The 23,265-nt window shown below is 46.1% G+C and overlaps 1 protein-coding gene across 5 annotated transcripts; it reads left to right on the plus strand.

Moving 5' to 3' along the window:
- The first annotated feature begins 9,444 nt into the window (after positions 1-9,444).
- Positions 9,445-14,500, plus strand: LOC129154718 (spectrin alpha chain, non-erythrocytic 1-like). 5 transcript variants are annotated; one of them, XM_070549129.1, is made up of 7 exons: positions 9,445-9,925; positions 12,280-12,402; positions 12,473-12,690; positions 13,114-13,206; positions 13,317-13,421; positions 13,494-13,642; positions 13,851-14,500. In XM_070549129.1, exons 4-7 carry the CDS (start codon positions 13,141-13,143, stop codon positions 13,900-13,902), a joined length of 372 nt encoding a protein of 123 aa, XP_070405230.1. In that variant the 5' UTR covers positions 9,445-9,925; positions 12,280-12,402; positions 12,473-12,690; positions 13,114-13,140; the 3' UTR covers positions 13,903-14,500. The 5 variants fall into 5 exon arrangements, with proteins under 5 accessions (XP_070405230.1, XP_070405231.1, XP_070405229.1 ...); XM_070549130.1 differs by lacking the exon at positions 9,445-9,925 and adding an exon at positions 11,043-11,704; XM_070549131.1 differs by lacking the exon at positions 9,445-9,925 and having other exon boundaries at positions 11,050-12,402; positions 13,494-13,526; positions 13,607-13,642.
- Positions 14,501-23,265: the final 8,765 nt, after the last annotated feature.

A 23,265-nucleotide genomic window follows, 5' to 3' on the forward strand; every position in this document is an offset into this window, starting at 1 on the left:
AAAACATGCTTCAGTCCATTCAAATGAATCTATTTCTTCTTGAATGTCTTTCCACTATCATGTGATTAATTTGTCAACATTTATAAATGTTGTAAGCTATTGTATTTTGCAGAAAATCTTTTTAATTAAATGTGTTGATTAAATGTAAACAGAGCAAATAAGATGAATATATTTGCTCTGTTTACATAGTTTAATGACACCTAGTGGTTATTTACTGGTACCGCCTTGACATTGACACTCCCAATGGATAAGATGAGGACAATTTATTAGCATTTAATACAGCTGTGTAATGACGTATAATTAATATCAAAAAATTGTCTGATAGAATGTTTTACATACAAACAACCAATTTGTAACCAAAGACTAGGCTACGTAAAATGTGAATGAACTTTTATAAGTAACTTCGGTAAGTTTCAGATTTCACTTCATTAAATAACATCGATGGGGGTGGCGGGGGGGGGGAGGGGGGGGGGCTATAAAATGCAGCCTGCCTAGTGTAATCCATTTATTTAATCCGGCTCTGCCCACATCTATGAATCCATCTAGATCCGCACCGCTACTTCTGGACTCTAGACAAGTCCCGTTAGCATGACTGCAGCAAAACTGCTAACCGTGTTCGCTCCGGTAAGGAAAGAACAAGTCCTTTGGGAAAGCTACGGCACACACACACACACACACACACACACACATATATAATCTAAAAGATGATCTCTATATTTCAACATTAGAACCTCCATGACATCCTGGACTAGTGCAAACAACGAATTGAGCTAAGGAGTTACTCCAGCATCAGGAAGATTTATTCTGGTAAATTGTCGGTTAAATATTTTCCAGAGTTACATCAATAAATACACAGAGCAGTAAAACTGTAGATTACTGAACTATATTGGGACACATGATGGAGCTAAAACCAGCTGAGAACTCGTCAGCTTAGAGCACATATGTTAAGAGTCAAGGCCCGCGGGTATCGCGTCAGACCAGTGCCACAACCCGTGCACGCGGATTGGGTCCACAGCGCGCGTGTAAACGGGACTCGCGAGCGAAAATATACATGGCGAGAGGTCATTTGTGCACTGAGAGGGAGCAAACTGTGTCTGTGAGCGCACAAGGATGTGGACAAGTGACAAACCTCCTCTCCTCGCTTGCCCGCTGTAAAACTCTTCGGCCTGCGCTATGTCCCCGGGCAAGTACGGACTCACGGCGGGCACGTTGCGGGACGGGTTACCCTCCGGAGTCAGCGTCGCCAACTCGGCGGCGCTCAGTCGGTCCAATGCATCAGCGATGGCTTCGCGTACGCGCATCTCCGAGCGCTCAAAGTCGTACAGCAGTGCGACCGCCATGGTGAAAAGCGTCTCGTCGTCAATGTCGGGCGATGCGGCGCGCATAGGCAGGAACTGGCGGAGGTGCAAAACGCGTTCGCTTGTCAGCACTCCGCTCACAATGTCGCTAAAGTAATAGCGGAAATATTCGTCTTCGTCGGGCGCGTACGCGCACCAGTGTTGGCACCGACCGCTCTTGGAGGGTATCCCACGGCGGCAAGCGGGACACGTGTACGCCTGTTGTCGGATCTCGACGTCGATCAAGCGAAGCAGGCCCGTTCGCAGTCGCGCCACCGTGCGGTCAGATAGTGTCCACTCTGGCAACTCGGCCTCCGCGGTGTCGCCAGAGTACCGGCTCGTGGCGTGCACCGGCGTTAGCACGGCCAGGTCGGCGTCGGGCAAAGACTCGCGCGCCTCCTGGACGGCGACGTGCAAGTCCGTCGCAGAATAACGTTTGAAGTCATGCAGCGTCACGACCGCCACGGCGAACACCGCCACGGCGCTCATCTCAGATGACGTGGCGTGCATCGCCAGGCACCGTCTGAGGCGCGCAAGGTGTTCGCACGTCAACACTCTGCGCGCGATCTCGGCGAAGTATTGCGAGTAGAACGTGTCGCACTTGGGCGAGATGAAGCTCGGGATGTCCCCCCAAAGTGCGGCCAAGCGCATCGCGTCCGCCACATCTCGATGGCTGTGTCGACCAAGAGGAGAAGCCCCCGTCTCGCTCGCTCCGGCGCGTCGCGCGATTGCGCCCACTCGGGCACGGCGGCCCGCTGCCGCAGCCTTTCGCACAGAAGATACAGCGTCATCCGACGCACCTCCAGCGGGCACTCCTCGAGCGCGAGAGAGTTGACCATGGCGATACCAGTATGGTAGTGCTGCTGCTGTCGCCACGGTAGTTGCACGCGGTGGGTGAAGAAGGGGCTCGCCGGGCTCTCGGTGTGTGCAGGAAGACGGACGGACGAAGGAGAGGGTCTGCAGATTGTCACTGATGCTCGTGGTTCACCCGCAGTGTTAATAATATCCGGACACACACGGACACACAAGAGCACAATCACGCATGCCCATGCACACCACGCATAGGAGCAAGCACGAGCTCACGCCTCGTCCAGCGCCGCCAGTTCAACCAGAGTCAAGTGCGCGTAGGCGTCGAAGACCGTGTCGTAAATCGACTCATCCCACTTGAGCGCGTGCAGCATCGTGGCGACCACCGCCAACAGGCTCGCGTCTCCGAGCGCGGGCACGCAGGGGTGCAGCTTCAGGTACCGGCAGAGTCGCGGAACGAGGTCGGGCTTCAACACTCTGGGGACGAGCGTGTTGAAGCGACGCCTGAAAACGTATTGGAAAGGAAGCCCGCAGAAACACATGTGGTCACTCGCGACCACCGGCTCTCTATTCACCTGCTGCTCCTGGGCGGCGGCGGCGGCGTTTTGGCACGCGTCACAACGTTCTCGCGCCACGCGCTGAAGCGCCCCGTCCAGGATGTGAAGCAGGCCCGCACAGATAATTCGCAGCGGCTCGTCCGACGAGAGCCACGTGGGCGGCACCCTCATCCTCGTCCTCCTCCTCACGCTCGTAGTACCAGCTCTCGTCGTCGTCGTCGGTGGAGTCCGACTCGTAAGACTCGGACGCCGTTTCGGTGGTTTCGTCGTCGTCGGACACCGCTTCTCGTCCTACTTGTCGTACTTCTCGTCCTTCTCCTCGTACTCCTCCTCGTACTCCTGCTGCTGCTGCTGCACCCTCTCCTCCGCTCGCAGCCGCGGCAGAGGATTCGGCGGCGGCGGCAGCGGGGTCGACGGCGTTCGTGACAAAAAAGTCCATGGTGCTCGTCTCGCTCGTCTGCTCTTTCTGCGTCCTCGGCTCGCGCTCCTCCTTTTGAGTCGCGAGGCGCCGGGCAGGGAGGGGGCACTGTGCAAGCGCCTCAACAAAGCAGCTCACGAGGACGACCACGACTGAGAAGGCGCGGGGGGGGTTCGCAGACCCCAAGCCGGGGCGCAAGCGTGCGTGGGAGGGTAGGAGCGCACAAGGGTTAACAGCGGTCACGGGCGGACCAACGGGGCAGAGGCTGCGCCAAAACGCCTCCAAAATGCGCGCGACCTGGTCCGGCCCGCCGGGAAACGCGCGTGTGCGGTATATATTTGCAATGGAAAAAGCCTCAAATCCCCCCCTAAGTACCCCGGGGGGCGCTGGCCCTACACCCAATGTTAACGGCGCGCGGCGACGCCCACGAGGATTACCGGCCCCCTTCGGCCCCCCCCCCGCCCGGCCCCCGAGGATCCCAAAAATCCGGGAGGGCCCCGGCCGCTCGGCCGGCCCCAGGGGCTAGCCGGCGCTCCGGGGTGCGTCCCTCTGGGGCGCTGCGATTTTCCAAAGTTTGAATGGGGGCATAGGGCGATTGGCCTAGTACCGCCCCGATCCACCAGGGGGAGATTGGGCCAACCGAGTGGCAGGTTTGTCGCAAAGCCGACTTTTTTCTGGGACAATGGCCAGACTTGTCAATGTCCACACATTTGTACGTCAAATGGCACATCTCTATGGCAAATGGCAAAATGTCAGGGAAATGGCAACCTTTTTGTCACTAGCCCGATATTTGTATGCGGAATGGCAAAAGCGTCGTGGTAATGGCAAGATCGGGCGACTGCGGAAAACGTGGCAAACCTGTGTCTGGCAAATGGCACTTTGCCATTTTCCCGACATTTGTATGTCAAATGGCAAACAATTGCCATTGCCCTACAAGTGTCTGGCAAGTGGCAACAACTGCCATGTACCCTACATTTGGCCAGTGAATGGCAAAAAGTTGCCATTTTCCCTACATTTGTCTGGCAAATGGCTTGGTATTGCCATGTAGCCTACATTTGTCTGGCAAATGGCAAATTAGTACCATTTCTTCTACAATTGTCTGGCAAATAGCAAGTTATTGCCATTTCCAATTTAGTTGTTTAGCGTGACCATTTAGTCTGTCTTGTCAGGCTACTACATTTGTCCTTAAAATGGCAATAAGTGCTATTTCCCCTACATTTGTCCATTAAATGGCAAATTATTGCCATTACCCCTACATTTGTCCGGCAGATGGCAAGTTATTGCCATTTCCAATACAAAGTGTGGTCTAGGCACCCTCCATTGGCTCTCTGGTTAGCTCTCTTGAGGGGTTTCAAACACATAAAGAGCTGTGATTGGTGCATAATGGTGGGCCAATCATAGTGCTCTATCTGCTTAGTGAAGAAATCACAGAGCTGTATCTGCTTTGTAGGCCAATCAGGGCACTCTGTATGCCTGGTGGGTGGGATGATGCAACAGAGTGAAACAAGAATGTCTCATTCATTGTCCAGTGGAAGGCGGAGATCACTTGAAAGACAGCCGTCAATGGAGCGTGGCCAGCCTAAGTAATAATACATTTATTTAGTCTATCTTGTCAGGCTAATACATTTGTCCTTCAAATGGCAATAAGGACCATTTCCCCTACATTTGTCTAGCAGATGGCAATTATTTGCATTTTCCCTACAATTGTCGGGCAAATGGCCAAGTATTGCCATTTCCCTACATTTGTCCAGGAAATGTCCAAACCTGCCATTTCCCCTACATTTGTCAGCCAAATGGCAAATTATTGCCACTTCCCCTACATGTGTATGGAAAATGGCAAGTCATTGCCATTTCCAATACAAAGTCTGGTCCTGACACCCTCCATTGGCTCTCTGGCTAGCTCTCTAGAGGGTTTTCAAACACATGAAGAGCTGTGATTGGTCCATAATTGGGGGCCAATCATAGTGCTCTATCTGCTTCCAAATCACAGAGGTTTATCCGCTTTGTAGGCCAATCAGGGCACTCCTTGTGCCTGGTGGGTGGGATGATGCAACAGAGTGAAGCAAGATTGTGTCACATTCATTGTACAGTGGAATGTGGAGATCACTTGAAAGACAGTGGTCAATGGAGTGTGGCCAGCCTAAATAATACATTCATTTAGTCTATCTTGTCAGGCTAATACATTTGTCCTTCAAATGGCAGTAAGTGACATTTCCCCTACAGTTGTTTGGCAAATGGCAATAATTTGCCATTTTCCTGACATTTGTCTGTCAAAGGGCAATAAGTGAAATTTCCCCTACATTTGTCTGGCAAATGGCAAGATATTGCCATTTACCCTACATGTGTATGGCAAATGGCAAAGTATTGCCATTTCCCCTACCTCTGTCCGTCAAATGGCAAATTGCCATTTCTCCTACAATTGTCCAGCAAATGGCAGAATATTGCCATTTCCACTACATTTGTCCCATACATTTGTCTGGCAAATGGCAAGATATTACCATTTACCATACATGTGTATGGCAAATGGCAAAGTATTGCCATTTCCCCTACATCTGTCCGTCAAATGGCAAATTGCCATTTCCTCTACATTTGTCCAGCAAATGGCAATATTTTGCCATTTTGTCTACATTTGTCTGTCAATTGGCAAAAACTGCCATTTCTCCTACATTTGTCCAGCAAATAGCAATTTGTCATTTCCTCTACATTTGTCCAGCAAATGGCAAAATGTTGCCATTTCCACTACATTTGTCCGGCAATGTAGAATGTAGGGGAAATGGCAATTTGTCATTTACCCTACATTTGTCTATCAAATGGCACATTTGACGTAACATAACATAATTTTGGTTCCATGTGTGTTATAACGTTTCTTCTGAATGTCCTAGAGAGGTCAGGTGTGTTTTAAAATACTCCAATTAACAGCCCCTACTACCAGAAAAAGGAATGGAGTCATTAGCACTTATTGTTTTTAAATGGCACCCAGAACTATGTCGCACAAAGCACAATTTCACATAATTTTGGTTCCAGTTCCCTGAAAAAAGCTTCAATCAGGCTGAAACATCACAGACAAGTAGAACCTATTGAGTTGTAAGTGATCTGAACTTTTCATGATGATAGCACCTTTCTACGGGGGACAAATGATGTCACAAAGGTCAACGAAAACAGCTTTGGGGGCTTATAACTTGGCTTGTGAATGTCCTAGAGAGGTCAGGTTTGTTTTAAAATACTCCAATTAATGGTCTATATCTAGAACAGAAGGAAAGGAGTCATTAGCACTTATGGTTTTTAACTGGCACCCAGAAATATGTCGTCGCACGCCCAATTTGCAGATTATTCTGGTTGCATTTCTGTGATACAAGCTCCAACCTGTCTGAAATTAACACATGTTGGACCTGTGAGGTCATGGAACAAGCAGAAACAGTTTCAAGTCTCTAGGTGGAAGAGAACCCTTTTTTTCAGCTGAAATCCATCATTTTTTCTGACCTCTGTGCCAGAACAGCACCGGAACAACGAGCTACGGCTACCAAACTGCCTGGGCTAGCTCGGGGTGACGGCGGCGTGCCAAATCGATGTTTGTTTGGTGAAAATTGGTTGAGAAATGCCACTTTGCCGAGCACATGGCAGAAATGGAGGGAAAAACGGAGGGAAAACTGCCCACCGGGCCCAATGGGACACTTAAAACGATGCGACCGGCACAAATTCGAAATCTGTGGTTCGGGCCAGTACTGGGATGCACCCGATGTATTTTCGTGCGCCTCGGACCAACGTGGCCTGAACAGCGGACGAAAAGGGCCTCAAATTGGAGACCAAAATTGCTTTTACATTCATGTAAGGGAAATGGCAAAAATGCATGTGAATGCATGTGAAATGGCAGAAGGCCGCAAATGAAGCCTGAGCTAAATTTTCACACTTTTGGGCCGCCGTTTGAATTCGGTTTGGCGTAGCCGCACGAAATTTGGGGTGGTGCATCCCGGCTACCGTCTCATCCACGCACGTCGAAATCGCGGCCGTCGGACCTTTTCGAGGGCCCTCTTGGGACGCGTGTCCGAGCAGATTTTGGCCCGCCTGCCACAAGACATATCACAAGCTCCAATCTGTCTGCAATTTACACATGTTGGACCTGTGAGGTCAAGGAACACACAGTAGCAGTTTCAAGTCTCTAGGTTGAAGTGAACCCTGTTTTTTAGCCCCAAAACAGCCCAAATCCATCATTTTATCTGCATGTACCAAGAGGCTGTGAACCTTGACCCTTCTGAATAAGCCAGCAACTTGAAAATGGAATATGTTATAGCTGTCAGCTATCTAAAGAAACAGTACAAGTTTCAAGTCTCTAGGTTGAAGAGAACCCTGTTTTTCAGCCCCAAAACAGCCCAAATCCATCATTTTATCTGCATGTACCAAGAGGCTGTGAACTTTGACCCTTCTCAATGAGCCAGCAACTTGAAAAGGGAATATGTTGTAGCTGTCAGCTATTTAAAGAAACAGTAGCAGTTTCAAGTCTCTAGGTTGAAGAGAACCCTGTTTTTCAGCTGAAATCCATCAATTTTTCTGACCTCTGACCCAGAACAGCACCGGAACAACGAGCTACGGCTACCAAACTGCCTGAGCTAGCTCGGGGTGACGGCAGCATGCCAAATCTATGTTTGTTTGGTGAAAATCGGTTGAGAAATGCCACTTTGCCGAGCACATGGCAGAAATAGAGGGCAAAACGGAGGGAAAGCTGCCCACCGGGCCCAAAGGGACACTTAAAACGATGCGACCGGCACGAATTCGAGATCGGTGGTTCGGGCCAGTACTGGGATGCACCCGATGAGTTTTCGTGCACCTCGGACCAACGTGGGCTGAACGGCGGACGAAAAGGGCCTCAAATTGGAGACCAAAATTGCTTTTACATTCATGTAAGGGAAATGGCAAAAATGTATGTGAAATGGCAGAAGGCCGCAAATGAAGCCTGAGCTAAATTTTCACACTTCTGGGCCGCCATTTGAATTCGGTTTGACGTAGCCGCACGAAATTTGGGGTGGTGCATCCCGGCCACCGTCTCATCCGAGCACGTCGAAATCGTGACCGTCGGACCTTTTCGAGGGCCCTTAAGGGACGCGCGTCCGTGCAGATTTTGCCCCCTCGGGGTCAAACGTGGGAAACCGCCCTCAGGAACGTCGCACGGACCTGGTTTTCGCACGGCACCCAACCGGGGAGGCCCCTAGTCGGCCCCCCAAGTGAAATTGCCCAAAAACTTTGGGAAAAGCAACTTTGCCGTTTCAGGTCGTGGGGTCGTCGTTTTCGGAGAGCACGCCCCCGGCGGACGGGGACGACCTCCCGCGGCCTCGGTTTGACTCCCGGACGACTTTTGGGACAAAACGTCGGAATCGGGAGACGGCGGCGATGGCCCGGGGAACGGCGGGGGGGCTAAAAAAAACCCCGAAAGGGCGTGACCCCATGACCCTACGTTCTTTTTGGCCCCAAACTACTTTCCCTTAGCCCACCGGGCACCCGGGGACCTGCTGGTATGACCCCCCGAAAGCGCGTGACCCCACGACCCTTCGTTCATTTTTGCCCCCAAACTACTTTCCATTAGCCCATCGGGCACCCCGGGGACCTGCTGGTCGAAACCCCCCAACTCCCGGGTCAATGGGACACCCAGGGGACCGGGGAGCCCCCGTGGACCGGTGAGCTCCGTTGAGTGAAGGCAGCAGTGAAAGTGCATGGCAAATTACGGTGGAGCGTGATCGCCATCCTGTGGAATTTTTCGGTCGGTGCACGGTGTAAGCCTGATGGCAACATGTCGGGCTATTGACACGGTGACTGACGGGCCATTGGCAGAGCTCATTGCCATTGAGGCCAATTCTGTGCCGTGCAGCGTTCATTGCATTAGAGGTGTCGGGCCATTGGTCTGACATGGCCTTAGACTGCGGTAACGTTCAACGAACGTCTTTTTTACAGAGTCGTGATATCCTTGCGAATGCCTCTGATGGCTTCGGTCCATTACGTCGACAAAATACAGCTCAGTTATATACACTAAGCAAATCTTCTCTTTGGATGTTAACATCCCACCGCGCTCTTGTGCTAACTCGCAACACAGTCTGTTGAGATGCACGTGAAATTCTATCAACGTCGCTCCTCTATTGAGAGCATTGGGTAGCTCTTCCGCGGGATCTTTAACTTTTTGCGAATTGATAGACATTGAGGAAAAAGTTGATGTCTGGTTTTTTCCCCGGCTACGTTCACGGATGAGAAAGAGAACGGTGTGTGAAACTGCATCTTTGTCTTTTTCATGAGTATCACCCAAGCCCCCACAATGCCCCTCTAAAAATGGTCCCAACCCGGAAGTAAGAAAAATTGCAGTTCCACCCTCATCCGCTGGGGGCTGGTGTCAGAAGCGAGCAAATCCTCATTGACTCCCATGTTAAAAATGCCGATTTCACAGCAGAAATAAACATGTTTACAGCCTGGTACCAAAACATGTTTTTTGTCTAAATTATCTAGTTTATACTCATGACAACTCTGAGGGGGGTGAATTTTTTTCTCACTCTTCTGTTTAAGTGTATTGAAAGCCTAAAATTCTGTATAATTAATGAGCATCCGACACACGTGACCGCCACCTCAGACCCACGTGACCACAGAGCTAGCTCCGTGGAAAGGCCTCAGTACAGCCTCGGCCCCTCCTGGAAGCTGTTTCGGGATTTTGAGTCTCTGTCCTTGTGAATTCTGTTTTGGATATTATTGGTGCAATTGTTGGACAAAATGACTTGCAGTGGTATTAATTGCACTAATAGAGCGTCCAAGGAGTCTCCACTTCATTTTTTTCGGTAAGTTAAAATCTATATTCGTATTTTATGTCACTGCTGCCTTTAAACTAGCTGAGTTTACCGAAGTAGCTAGCTAACTATCAGTTTAACATGTAGCATGTACTGTTTAACCATGAAATTTAAATGTAAAATACGGTAAAATAATTAATAGGGCATATTTAGATGGGTAATAGGGTAAAACCCAGTGCATTTAAGATAAAAATGGGTTGAAATATGACGGAGCGCTAAGAGGGAGACTTCTGTGTCCATTCTTCCATCCGGTAATCCCCAGCGGTCAGGCCGGGCAGCCTGACCGATCCGGCGCCTACTTGCTGCGCCTAGCTGCTGCGCGGTCTGACCGCTCGTGGAGTTTTTCATGTCTGACTTTAACCGCATCTAATACTGTATTACGGCGTGAGCGCAACAGCGACAACTTAATATCGATGTGTAAGCAGCCTGAGTGGTAGGGTGTTTTCATCTGAACCCTTAAAACCTCCAGCAGGCTATGCTGCACTATTGACATGTTAGCGCGCGGCGCTAACAACTTAGCAACGTGACATGTCTCTGAGAAAGCGTAAAACACGGACGCTTCTTCTGAAGCGGAAAATAACACTTCTTCTTAAGCAGAGCAGGATGTCGCCTCGGCTCGTTCACGGCCGAGCCGGACTGAGCTCGATAACATTGACCAAGCACAGCCACTGGGTCGTTGTAGCTGCCACCAGGCCTGCTGAAGGAACTCCAGCGGGTTTCATCAGACTCGTAAAGTTTCTTGTTTTTGCTGGGGATTTCTGTATTTTACCGCTCCCTCCTGCAGTCTTCCCCTATTAAAATTTAAAATGTGTAACTTTATGTATTGGGATGAATGACTAATATTCATGTAAAACTAAAACGTTAGGCATTTAGGGGGAAAAAACAAAATAATAAACATTATACAGACGTCAAATAAATCAAACTGTAATTAAACTATATATTTTCAAAGTCATATAGACAGCATGATGGTTTGTGTGATCCGCGCGGTTTCACTTACACCCCTTTAATGATGAGGCTGTTTTTTATTATTTTTATCAGCTGATAGCAGTTAAAATTATGGTAAAAAAAAAACTTTATCTGTGTTTGATAACTTAATGCCCAGGAAGAGCATCTTCTCTCGACATTAAATATAACACAAATGTTTTATTATGAGCAGATCTGATGAAGGTGTAGACAAGCAGTCTGCAAAGTAAAACTTGTTTAGAGTCCAAACTCTTACTAAAGCTTTTGAAAAGAAAAAATGGTTGAATTTTGAGAAATATCCACAACAGGGGAGCGAGACCTCTGAAAAATGTATATTTTCTCTGAATTCATAGAATAATATGAAGATTCTGGGAAAAGTTGGGATTCTGAGATTAAAACGTAAATCTATCTAATCATAATTCTGGCAGTTTTTGTGTCCTTCTGCTGTGGAAAGTCGTGCAACATGAAGATACTGAGAAGATGCTTACAACCTGTATTTTTATTCCATCCATAAATAAAATCATGAGCTATTTTTTTAATCCAAATTTGATCCAAAGGGCCATCGTTGGTTCCAGACCCGTTCTAGAACATTCCTCTAATCTTAAAGTCATCATCAGTTTCTTCCTTTTAACAAATATTTATTTGTTCAAATATTTAATATTTATAACTGGAATATTTGTTCCTCCCTCTCCCACTGCAGTTAGTCCTGTCCTGCAACCCTGTTTTTGCAGCTTAGTGAAGCCAACCATCACTAGCCTGGGGGTGGTTTTGGACCCAGAGATGCGGATGGACTCCCACATTAGCCAGGTGGTTAGATCCTGCTTTTCCCGGCTTCGCCAGCTACCAAAGATGAAGTCCATCCTGAAAGACGTGTCATATTTTCTCCCCAAGCCGGACCTGACCGTCATGTATCGGTCCAAAATAGTGTGATGATATTGTGTTTTTTGTACATAACAGACTTTTTAACAGACAAATTTGTCGCATTCTCCTACACCTCTTCACGGGCTCGCCACAGTAAATATTCTATTTGGCAAGAGATAAACTTTATTGTATTTATCCTAGTGAATCTATAATTAAACGGGTAAACTAGTATTAGCACATCCAACATCAAAGAAAGTAAAATGTTACTATCAGGAGAGGGAGAATGTTTAAGTGGTTAGCAGCAGTGTGCTAGCCGATGGCCCCCTCCATGAGGGCACCACAGCTCAGCAGAACACCATTGTAGCTTCTTCTGGGGAGAAAAACACTTGGAGAAAAAATAAAGTTAACAGCTGAAATAGCAGGAAATAATACAGTTAAAGAGCAGATTGTAGAAGAAAGAAACCCCTGGGTTAAACTGGTCTGTCTACTGCATAATGCTGAACTCTAACATGTGTCCTCAGGGAAGGACCTGATTGGTGTCCAGAACCTGCTGAAGAAGCACCAGGCTCTGCAGGCTGAGATCACAGGTCATGAACCTCGCATCAAGGCTGTCACCCAGAAAGGAGAGACCATGGTGGAAGAAGGTAGAGCAGGTCTGGTCCTGACATGTTTCTGAGGTGTCTGCAGGTTCTGGCTCACTTTTTTTGGGTCCAGGTCACTTCGCTGGTGAGGAAGTGAAGACTAAACTGTGGGAGCTTCATGGACGTTGGGACACGCTGAAGGCCAAGGCGTCCCAGAGGAGGCAGGACCTGGAGGACTCTCTGCAGGCCCAGCAGTACTTTGCGGATGCTAATGAGGCCGAGTCCTGGATGAGGGAGAAGGAGCCCATCGTTGGAAGTCCAGACTAAGGGAAAGACGAGGACTTGGCCGAGGTATGGAAGTCCCTTCCTGAGAAACTCCAATCGCTTTTCTTTGCTCTCTTTCCAGTCATTCATAATTAGTGTTTCTGTATTTGTCATTTCCTTCGGTTGTCTACCAGACGTCGTTGCTCGTTTGAGCGTCTCATGGGTTAGGGGTAGAAGTGCTGGCCTCGCACAGGAAGTGATGACAAACGTGTTCCCGGCGCTCTTATTTCAAACGGTTTACAAGCTGTGATGTGTGTTCCCGCTGCAGAGCAGCCATGACACGTGGCAGCCGGCAGAAGGCTCACGCTTTTCCACTAAACACCCGCAGAGCTACGTCTGCGGTGAACTGAGCAGGGTTTGTTTTACGGTGGCGGATCCGATTGGACCATCGCTGCGAGAAAGCTCCACTTGTGTCAGACAAGCTGAAGGTTCTGATGTTCTGCTCCACAGGCTCTCCTGAAGAAGCACGAGGCCCTGATGTCGGACCTGTCGGCTTACGGCAGCAGCATCCAGGCCCTGAAGGAGCAGGCCCAGTCCTGCAGGGTGAGTTCAGAACCCTCTGCCCGTCAGAACATTCTTATCCACCACGTTCTAACACCAGACCTGTTAACCCGACAGCAACAAGGTAATCAGCAGGTGCTTTTGTCCTGCAGGACCTGAAGGCCAACGAGTCCCGCCTGAGGGACATCAACAAGGTGGCATCTGAACTGGAGTCAGAAGGTCTGATGGCTGAGGAGGCTCCTATGGTTCAGGCTCAGGTGAGCGTCACCTGTCTGCAGCAGCTGGTCCCTCTCACTTCCTGGTTTAACTCTGCTCGTCTCTGTTTGTAGCAACAAGAACATCTGGGTTCTGCTCCTGGAAAGGTGCATGTTGTCCTCCGCCTCCACCAGAACCAGACGTGGTGTTTTTGTTACCACTCATTTGTTTGTTTGTTTGTTTACAGGATGAAGCCGACTCTAACACGGCGTCACCCTGGAAGGTGAGTTCATTCAGCTGATCAGAGGTCACCTCTGATGGCCGCAGTCACGGCCGACCGTGCTGACATCACACAGGAATTCAGGTGACCCGGCAGGCACCAGGTGCTGGTGAAAGTGGGGACATGTCAGCTGGTTGCCATGGCTACAGTTATCTTTATGCATCTGTATGACTGCTGACTGGTGTGTGTTTCCTGTGACCTTTGACCTCAGACCGTACGGTTGGGCGTTCAGACGACGGCTAACTTTAATTCCATCAAGGTAAGAGGAAGCTCTTCCCTTCCTGTCTGAGCGATCCGTCTCCAGGTTTCCTTGTCCGGCGTCCAGCCCGCTGTCGTCCACCTTCATCTCACCTTCATCTCATCTCACTTCATTTATAGTGCAATACTTTCACATTATCATTTTCCCACACTTCTGTATACCTGTATTTTGTTGTTTTTCAATAAAGAATGACAAATTATTTAAGTTTGGTTTTTGTTGCACACAAATATATATCTGTAAAAAATATCTACAAAGCTAATGTTTACATAACAAGTATGATTGGGTTTTGCAATACGGCTCTCAAGTTTATTTTAGTAAGATTTTCAAACCAAGTAAAGTTAGTAAAGAACACATTTCTATTGTCTGCTAAGAAACTGTTGGGATTTAAAATGGGCCTGTTGTACAAATAACTTGTAAATGATTATTCCTCACTTTTGTCTTAACCAAAGAAATTCCAGTAATTGAGCAAAAACATTTATTTTTAACACTACATTTTATAAAACAGGGCGCAAAGTGTCGGCACATGTATGTATGTCGATGGTCCGCCCCAACCAAACCAGGAGATGTCACGGTCTGGGGGTGTCATCTTTCTCTGATTTACTTTTTGAGCTTCCTTTCCTCTGCAGGTGGGCGTGCCGGTTGTGGGGAAGTTGCTAGCAGCTGCAAGCAATCCACTCATCACCTGCCAGGGGATATTTAAGCACCTGAGAGGCGGCTTCACTTTGCTGGATGATTAACTCTACTTGGGTACTCAACTAACAGCAAAACAACTTGTATCTCCTAGTGATTTGACTTTTATCTGGATTTTGAGCTCTTCATGATTTTTGACCACTTATCTTCCTACCTTTTCACCCAGACATTCTGTTACAATAACTACCTGGTCAACCTGCCATTCGCCTCTCAGCGCCCTCCCATGGTCTCCCCCACGCCGGCTCCCCACCTTCCTCCTGGATCTCCTGCTCAGTAATTGCTCAGCTCCCTCCTCGCCTGGACTCTCAGCTTCCTCTAACTCAGTAAGCCATCTGCTTCACCCCCAGACCAGACAACCAACCTCTCCCGAACATTCTAACTGAACCTTCAGACCGTAAGTCTTAACTGATCCATTATTCCCATTTTTCTGCAACCAGTCCTGACATTTTTTCGTCCTTCAGACTCCCCCCACCGGATCCCAGCAGTCCAGCCTGACATTTTGTTCCTGCAATTTCTCCTTTATAATAAATCATTATTTAACTCTAATCCTGACTTGTGGATTGATTCTGTATGTCGTGGGTTAGGCATATACCACCGACCATGACAGGAGACACAGACGTCAGGGAGGCCAAGGTTGTCTCTGCAGCTCTCTGGGCACCACGCCTCACTCAGCTGTCTCCAATGATCCAAATGGCTATGGAGGAAAAAATAACAGGTTTGGCCTAGCTGTTTAAAGTACAAAACCATTCATGAAGTGGTCAAGACAAGTACTTGGTACTTACACTTGCTGCTTTGTGTAGCTGACGTTGACACACAGGCTGCCATGGTGACCTTTTAATAGATCTAAGAAAAAAAATGTAATAAAAGAATGAAACTTAAAAACTCCCAGACCTCATGTCATATTTACTAATCAGCTATGTCTGATTTGTTTGGATCACAGTGAGTTACACTAATTCTAATATATTTTTATTTCTATTATACATACATACTTTTTAACTGTTATTTTCACATGACTGTTATCAGGCTCTCTTGTTCTGGTTCTGATGGTAATCCCGTGTCTTCCAGTAAGTTATCTTGTGCTTACTTCATCTGTACAATGTCTCTTTACTTTTGGTAAATTGTACTGAGTCCAGAATAAAGGCTAGTTGGCTGTACAAGATACAAACAAGTATTACGTTTTGGAAATATATGAAACACCGCCAGCATCTGTTAGAGCCTGTGGCGGGGTGCTGAGGGCCGGCTCCAGCCCAGGAATGAGCTCTCCACGCCGGCCGGGAGGGTTTGAAACACCGCCATCCTCTCCTCTGCTGGCTGTTCATTCTGTTATGGTTACCGGTGCTTGTGTTGCAATGTGAAACGCTTGGTCTCAGATTTTGTAAGAAAGATAATAAAATGTCCCCCCAAAATACGACTTAAATATATTTTCTCTTCTTCATGATACATTTAATGGCTGGTGCGACTCAAGAGTGATAGCGCCGAAAAAAACTGTACTGAAAACTTGCTCAAAGCAAAATGTTTTCATTACGGAAATAAATTATAAACTTACCGATTTAAAACTTTTTTAATACAGGTACTTCTCACGAACAGGCGCAGAAAACCTCCACCTAAACTCCGTGTAAGGTTCAGGTCGATGGGTGTTCCAGTTAGCTCCGGTTGGGTTGAAGCTAGGTGGCTACATCCGTTAGCTCGGCTCCCACCTCCGCTTTAGCTTTGGGTTAGCCAGGGTTAGCTTCAGGTTAGCTCGTAGCTAGTTCGCCTGGGTGTCGTCACTCGAGCCCAGCCTTACAGCCACACCCTCAGCGCCTCCTCTCTTCCCTTTTATGGAATTGTCTGGGCTGGACGGAACCTGTGACACGGTCAAAATGGCGGTGGTGGCCACCTCCCATTATAGACAGAAAACGTGTTATTGAAGCCAATGGAATCCGTTTGTCCAGTATATACAGTCTATGGTTTTGTCCGGTTGCTCGGAACTACCCCTGACTGCATCCCGGAGATCGGGGCGGGGCTAAATGTGGGCGGGGTCAAACGTTTAGAGGTGGGCGGAGACAACTCTTTGACTCCTGCGTCCTGCCCCTCTCTCAATGGAACCAGGAAACCGCTATGCTGTGTGTGCGCAATGCTGTAGCCGGGACAGAGGGAAGTAGCTGCCAAAATCAAGGTAAGCCAGGATTTTTCTTTCTCTGTTTTAACAATATCGAGGACCAATGTTGGGCGAACGTTTTATGAACTTGGAAATTAAAGTTTTTTTTCCCCATTATGAGTTTTAGATGATACATATAGCCTATTTTACACATGTGAGGCGACTTACTTTTGAGGAGAAACATTTACAGGGTTCCCGCGGAGTCTTAAAAGCATTGAATTTATGAATTTGAAAGTAATACCTTTAAAAGACTGGAGAAACCCTTCAATTTTGGCATCTGGGTCTTAAAATTTGTGTTGGATGTAAGTTTTCTGTGCTGCATTTTTCTTCTGAAGTTCATCAAAATATTCCAAACAAGTGATGACATGAAGAGAAGCACTAGTATTAATAAAGGCTATTTTTAGACATTTATTTCAATTTTGTGTCTTTACTGTTTGCACTGTTGCTTTTATACAATAGAAATACTGCAAGAAATTAGGGTAATAAAATTAACAATAATAAAAAAAAACGTCTTAAAATTAAACTAAAATATAGGCAACAAAAATTATTGTTAAGGTTCTAATGTCAAATCAGAGATCTGGTTATATTTTTAACCATTTGTTTAAAAATATAACCGATCTTCTACCAAGTGCCCACCCAGTGTTTTGTCAAAATATATTGGTAAAGTTGTATAGATAAATAAATGAAAACTATTTCAATAATTTTATTTTATTTATTTACTTTTTGCTGATAGTGCTGTGAAATAGGTATTAATTTTCTATATGGCTTTAGAAAGATCTTAAACAGACTTAATTTTAAGTTGAAGAAACCTGTAGGAACACTTTTATAGCTTTGGAGAGATATGTTGTGTGGTCATGATTACTTTTTGGTGGAAAATATATTTTACAGGGGGAAATGTTAGTTTTTTAAGCTTTTTATGTTCGTATCTGAGTTCTACACCTGATGGGCTTTATTATTATGGTTAGAGTGCTAATCTGATATGTGTAATTAATGTGTTTTGCTCAGTCAAGTGTCAACAGAATAACATGAATGTTTTCATAGTGAATGAATGTTGTCATTGTATCACCAAGGTCTGAGGAAGACAGGGTGCAGGCACGAAAAAGACGGAGAGAGGAAAGAGTAAAACAGGTGAGAGACAATTTGATTAATTCTTGTAGTTTAACTGTTGCTTGCAGACTAAAGCATAATTCCTTCACTTATTTCAGGGCCTGGAAGTGGTCCCTCCTAAGAAGTCCTGCCATACTGAATTAATTAGCCTGTCAACTCTCCGGCCCGACCCCCACAATAATTGTCACTGTTTATCGTCCCCCCAAGTTCAGCCCTGAGTTTTTAAATGAACTCTCTGCTCTTTTATCCCATCTGTCCTCCCTTTCCCCAAATGTAATTTTACTTGGTGATTTTAATATTCATATGGACAATATGGCCCTCCCCCTCAGCAAAGACTTCTCCTCATCTTTGGACAGCCTCAATTTTCATCAATATGCCAATTTTCACACTCACATTAAAGGTCACACCCTGGATTTAATCTGCTGCTCCGGCCTGACCCCCTCCAACTGTACAGCTGACCCGCTCCCTTTCACGGACCACTTCCTCATCTCCTTTTCTGTTCCCCTCCGTCTCTCCATCATCAAGTCACCACGTATCATTTCTTTTCGTAATATTAAGGACATTGATCTAGCCTCCCTGTCCTCCAGTTTTGCCACCTTGACCCCTAATTTGTCCTCTACTCCCGATGATCTAGTCATTCAGTACAATAACGGTCTGGTTTCTATCCTTAATTAATTTGCTCCCATCAAATCCCGCTCTGTATATTTTACTCGGTCTGCTCCATGGTTCACCCCTGCCCTTCGCTCCTTGAAAGCTACCAACCGGAGGCTTGAAAGACTCTACAAGAAAACCGGTCTCACCATCCATAAAGACTTATATTCTGCTCAGATTTCTCTCTACAAGGACTCCATCTCCCATGCCAAATCACAGTATTACTCCGGTCTCATCTCGTCCAACTCCAGCAACACTAAAACATTATTTTCCATCATGAACAGCATTTTTCAGCCTCCCGACTCCTTACCCATCCATCTTTACTCTTCAGAAACCTGTAATTCTCTCCTTCAGTTTTTTAATGAGAAGGTCAATAGAATCCATCTCTCTTTACTTCATTCCTCCCCTCCCTCTCCTGATTTATTTGAACCCACCATTCCGTTCTCCTCCTTTGAACTTCCCCATCCCTCAGAAATATTAGATTACATCACCAAATCCAAACCTTCCACCTGTCAACTGGACCCTATTCCAACAGTTTTAGTTAAATCGTGCCTTTCTTCTCTGCTCCCTTTTATAACAGCCATTATTCATTCCTCACTATCCTCTGGTACGGTCCCATCCCTATTCAAATCCGCTTCAGTCAGCCCTATTCTAAAAAAACCTGGTTTAGATCCCAATGATTTCAATAACCTCCGTCCCATTTCCCATCTTCCCTTCATTTTCAAAGTCCTTGAGAAAACTGTTGCATCTCAGCTCCATTCACATCTCACCCGCAATAACCTTTATGAACAGTTTCAGTCTGGCTTCCGTCCCCACCACAGCACAGAAACAGCTCTCATCAAGATCACTAACGACCTACTCATTGCTGCTGATTCTGGTTTAATCTCTATTCTTATTCTCCTCGATCTGAGTGCGGCCTTTGACACCATTTCTCATCCCATCCTCCTCAATAGACTCTCTTCCTTAGGCATCACTCACACCCCCCTCAGCTGGTTTCAATCTTACCTTACTGGCCGCACTCAGTTCATCCAGTTAAAATCCTTTACCTCAGAACCCTCCCCAGTCAAGTCAGGTGTGCCCCAGGGCTCTGTCCTGGGGCCCCTCCTCTTCATAGTATATCTCCTCCCTATCGGCAAAATCTTCCGCAAATTCAATATCCAGTTTCACTGCTTTGCAGATGACACCCAGCTCTACATTTCCAGTAAGCCCAACTCAACTCTCCCACCATCCTCCCTTACACTCTGCCTCTCTGAAATCAAATCATGTTTCACCTCTAATTTCCTCAAACTCAACGGCAATAAAACTGAACTTCTTCTTGTTGGCACTAACTCCACCCTCTCAACATCTGACAGCTTTTCTTTAACTATTGACAGCGCCACAGTCTCCCCCTCACCTCATGTCAAGAGTCTGGGTGTCATTCTCGACAGCTCACTTTCTTTTCAGGCTCACATTAATAACTTAATTCGGTCAGCATACTTCCATCTACGTTCCATAAACCGTCTTCGTCCCTCACTGACCCCTCACACTGCCGCCATTCTCGTCCACAGCCTAGTCACCTCCCGTATCGACTATTGCAATTCACTTCTTTATGGTCTTCCCAACAAACTCCTTCATAAACTGCAACTGGTCCAGAATTCAGCAGCCCGTATTATCACCAGAACCCCTTCCTTTCACCACATCACGCCGGTTCCCCAGCAGCTTCACTGGCTCCCAGTTAAATTCAGGTCCATCTTCAAAATTCTCCTCCATACCTTCAAAGCAATCCACAACCTCTCTCCTCCATATATCTCAGACCTTATAAGTATTCACACCCCATCCCATTCACTCAGATCTTCTTCTTCCATCCATCTTGCGGTTCCTTCTGCCCGTCTCGCTACCATGGGGAGCAGAACTTTCAGCCGCTCTGCTCCTCGACTCTGGAACTCACTTCCCCCAGACATCAGGAACGTCGACAGTTTTACCCTTTTCAAAACAAAACTCAAAACACACATGTTTAAATCTGCCTACAACCTCTGATTTTATTGAAATGTTTCTCTCTGTTTTTTCTTCTTTGGGTTTTATTGTTTTATTGTATTTTATTACGTGTTTTGTGTAAAGTGACCTTGGGTGTCCTGAAAGGCGCTTTGAAATAAAATGTATTATTATTATTATTATTAGTCTGTGCAGCATCAGGTATTGTTCAAACAAGTATTATTGTACACAACCCCCTAGGTTGTCGAAATGGGATGTGGGAAGATTCAAGATTCAACTTTTTGTCATATGCACAGCTAGAAAAACACGCTTTCTGCACAATGAAATTCTTACTTTGCCAAGATTAGAAAATTAAGATCGTTCCAGACGAGCACTTTTTTTTTCAAAGCAAGTTTTTCAGTCATTTCTCTATTTTCATTAAACCAGAATACTAAGCAACTGATCTTTTTTTACAACTTGCACTGTTAATATGCTTTTTATGAACCACAATCTTTTTCCTTTCTAGCAGAGGCTGAGAACTTGCTGGAACATGACACAGGGAACAGAGTATGTTTTATATTGTCGGCTTTTCTTGTGTCATTGTTTCTTCTCCAACCTCTATTTTAATTAGAGGTGTCAAATAATTCCATTACTTGCAATTTTTTACAGCCATGATTACGTGTTATATATTTTAATTATGTTAATCATTTTTAATCTACTGCTTCTTTATGGGACTTTTAAATAAACCAATTTCTTTTCTTTTACGCTTCTTGCTGGTGTTCTTGAAGGGTTGATGTAAACTCATAAGTTGAAGGGTTGACGTTACAGTGACAAGACCGGTGAGAGATTAGCTGCAGCAGTGTTCATTTCAGCGACCTTGTTATCTTTACTCCATTTTTTTCACCCTTCTTGCAACTTTTTCCAAAGTTATTGTTACCATTTGGATGTAATGGGTGTGTCACTGAGCATCAAGGCTGCTGACGGCTTCTCTCCTGTATCAGATGCACCTCCGTGCTGCAGTTTGGAAAGACCACAGCATCAGCTGTTTGGCTAGCTGTTAGCATTGAAAATAAGGCTTATATTATGTACAGTTATTAGATTAAATTAAAAGATTAGATAATTAATGTAAAATATGTTTTTAATCTCATGACAGCAGTAATTTTAATATTGTCTATTTTTGATTAGGAGAATTCTCTGCTTGAGGACACCTTTGAGGCAGCAAGGTGGTGTACCACAAGGTCCTTCAAAGGAAGCCTTTCCCTTCCCTAGGTCATCACCATGGACAGGGAAGCTTGCCGGAGGGCAGTGGAGAGGTTATGCTTCTGTGATGGCCTAGATGAAGAGGAGATGAACGATTGCAGGGAACCGTTCCTGTTCATGTTTAGTTTTCAGTTCGACTATGAGGAGTTCTGCAGAGAAATTGAGGAAAAAAGGAAGATGAAGGTGTTTTCTGGCTTTGAAATGCCATAGTACAGCGGTGTCACAGTTTTTGCATTCTTTTTCCTCCTCACATTGTTTTTTTGGAGGTTCTCTTTTTTTGTGTGCTTTTTGGTTCATTTGTTTGTACTTTTTTTTTATTCCTGTGTTGGCTGTTTGCTCTATTAAATTTACCTTTTTTGAAAAATTTAGTCTGCATTCTTGGGTGTCTCACACAATGTCTCACCACCCCGCCTCAAACCCTGGCATGTTTTAAGAAGTATCAGCACAATTTAAGTCTCTGGTCCTCTTAATGTAGCTGACATAACTGAGTGTACAACAAATTTACCCGTGTCTGTACTGTTTTACACTCACTTGGGAAATTACTATTAAAATAAAGGCGGCATTGATAAAATCAACTATTAAAATGGTTTTGACAGGTTTAAAGAATACAGGTGCTGGCCAGTAAATTAGAATATCATCAAAAGGTTGAAAATATTTCAGTAATTCCATTCAAAACGTGAAACTTGTACATTATATTCATGCAATGCACACAGACCAATGTATTTCCAATGTTCATTACATTTAAATTTGATATTCATAAGTGACAACTAATGAAAACTCCAAATTTGGTATCTCAAAAAATTAGAATATTCTGAAAAGGCTGAATATAGAAGACACCTGCTGCCACTCTAATCAGCTGATTTACTCAAAACACCTGCAAAGGCCTTTAAAAGGTCCCTCAGTCTTGTTTTGAAGGCACCACAATCATGGGGAAGATTTCTGACTTAACAGCTGTCCAAAAGACAATCATTGACACCTTGCACAAGGAGGGCAAGACACAAAAGGTGATTGCTAAAGAAGCTGGCTGTTCGCAGAGCTCTGTGTCCAAGCACATTAACAGACAGGCGAAGGGACGGAAAAAATGTGGTAGAAAAAAGTGTACAAGCTCTAGGGATAACCGCACCCTGCAGAGAATTGTGACGACAAACCCATTCAAAAATGTGGGGGAGATCCACAAAGAGTGGACTGCAGCTGGAGTCAGCGCTTCAAGAACCACCACGAGGAGACTCATGAAAGACATGGGATTCAGGTGTCGCATTCCGTGTGTCAAGCCACTCTTGAACATGAAACAGCGCAAGAAGCGTCTCGCCTGGGCCAAGGACAAAAAGGACTGGACTGATGCTGAGTGGTCCAAAGTTATGTTTTCTGATGAAAGCAAGTTCTGCATTTCCTTTGGAAATCAAGGACCCAGAGTCTGGAGGAAGAGCGGAGAAGCACAGAATCCACGTTGCATGAGGTCCAGTGTAAAGTTTCCACCGTCAGTGATGGTGTGGGGTGCCATGTCATCTGCCGGTGTTGGCCCACTCTGTTTCCTGAGGTCCAGGGTCAATGCAGCCGTCTACCAGGAAG

Source organism: Nothobranchius furzeri, chromosome 3 (genome assembly GCF_043380555.1).
Source record: "Nothobranchius furzeri strain GRZ-AD chromosome 3, NfurGRZ-RIMD1, whole genome shotgun sequence".
NCBI classification, from domain to species: domain Eukaryota; kingdom Metazoa; phylum Chordata; class Actinopteri; order Cyprinodontiformes; family Nothobranchiidae; genus Nothobranchius; species Nothobranchius furzeri.

What these genes read in the sequence shown, in the direction of transcription:
- LOC129154718 (XM_070549129.1), top strand. Translation starts at nt 13,141, where the DNA reads ATGTCGGACCTGTCGGCTTACGGCAGCAGCATCCAGGCCCTGAAGGAG. An exon ending in AGCAGGCCCAGTCCTGCAGG is followed by an intron (nt 13,207 to 13,316) that starts GTGAGTTCAGAA and finishes TTTGTCCTGCAG; the next exon opens with GACCTGAAGGCCAACGAGTC. An exon ending in ACACGGCGTCACCCTGGAAG is followed by an intron (nt 13,643 to 13,850) that starts GTGAGTTCATTC and finishes CTTTGACCTCAG; the next exon opens with ACCGTACGGTTGGGCGTTCA.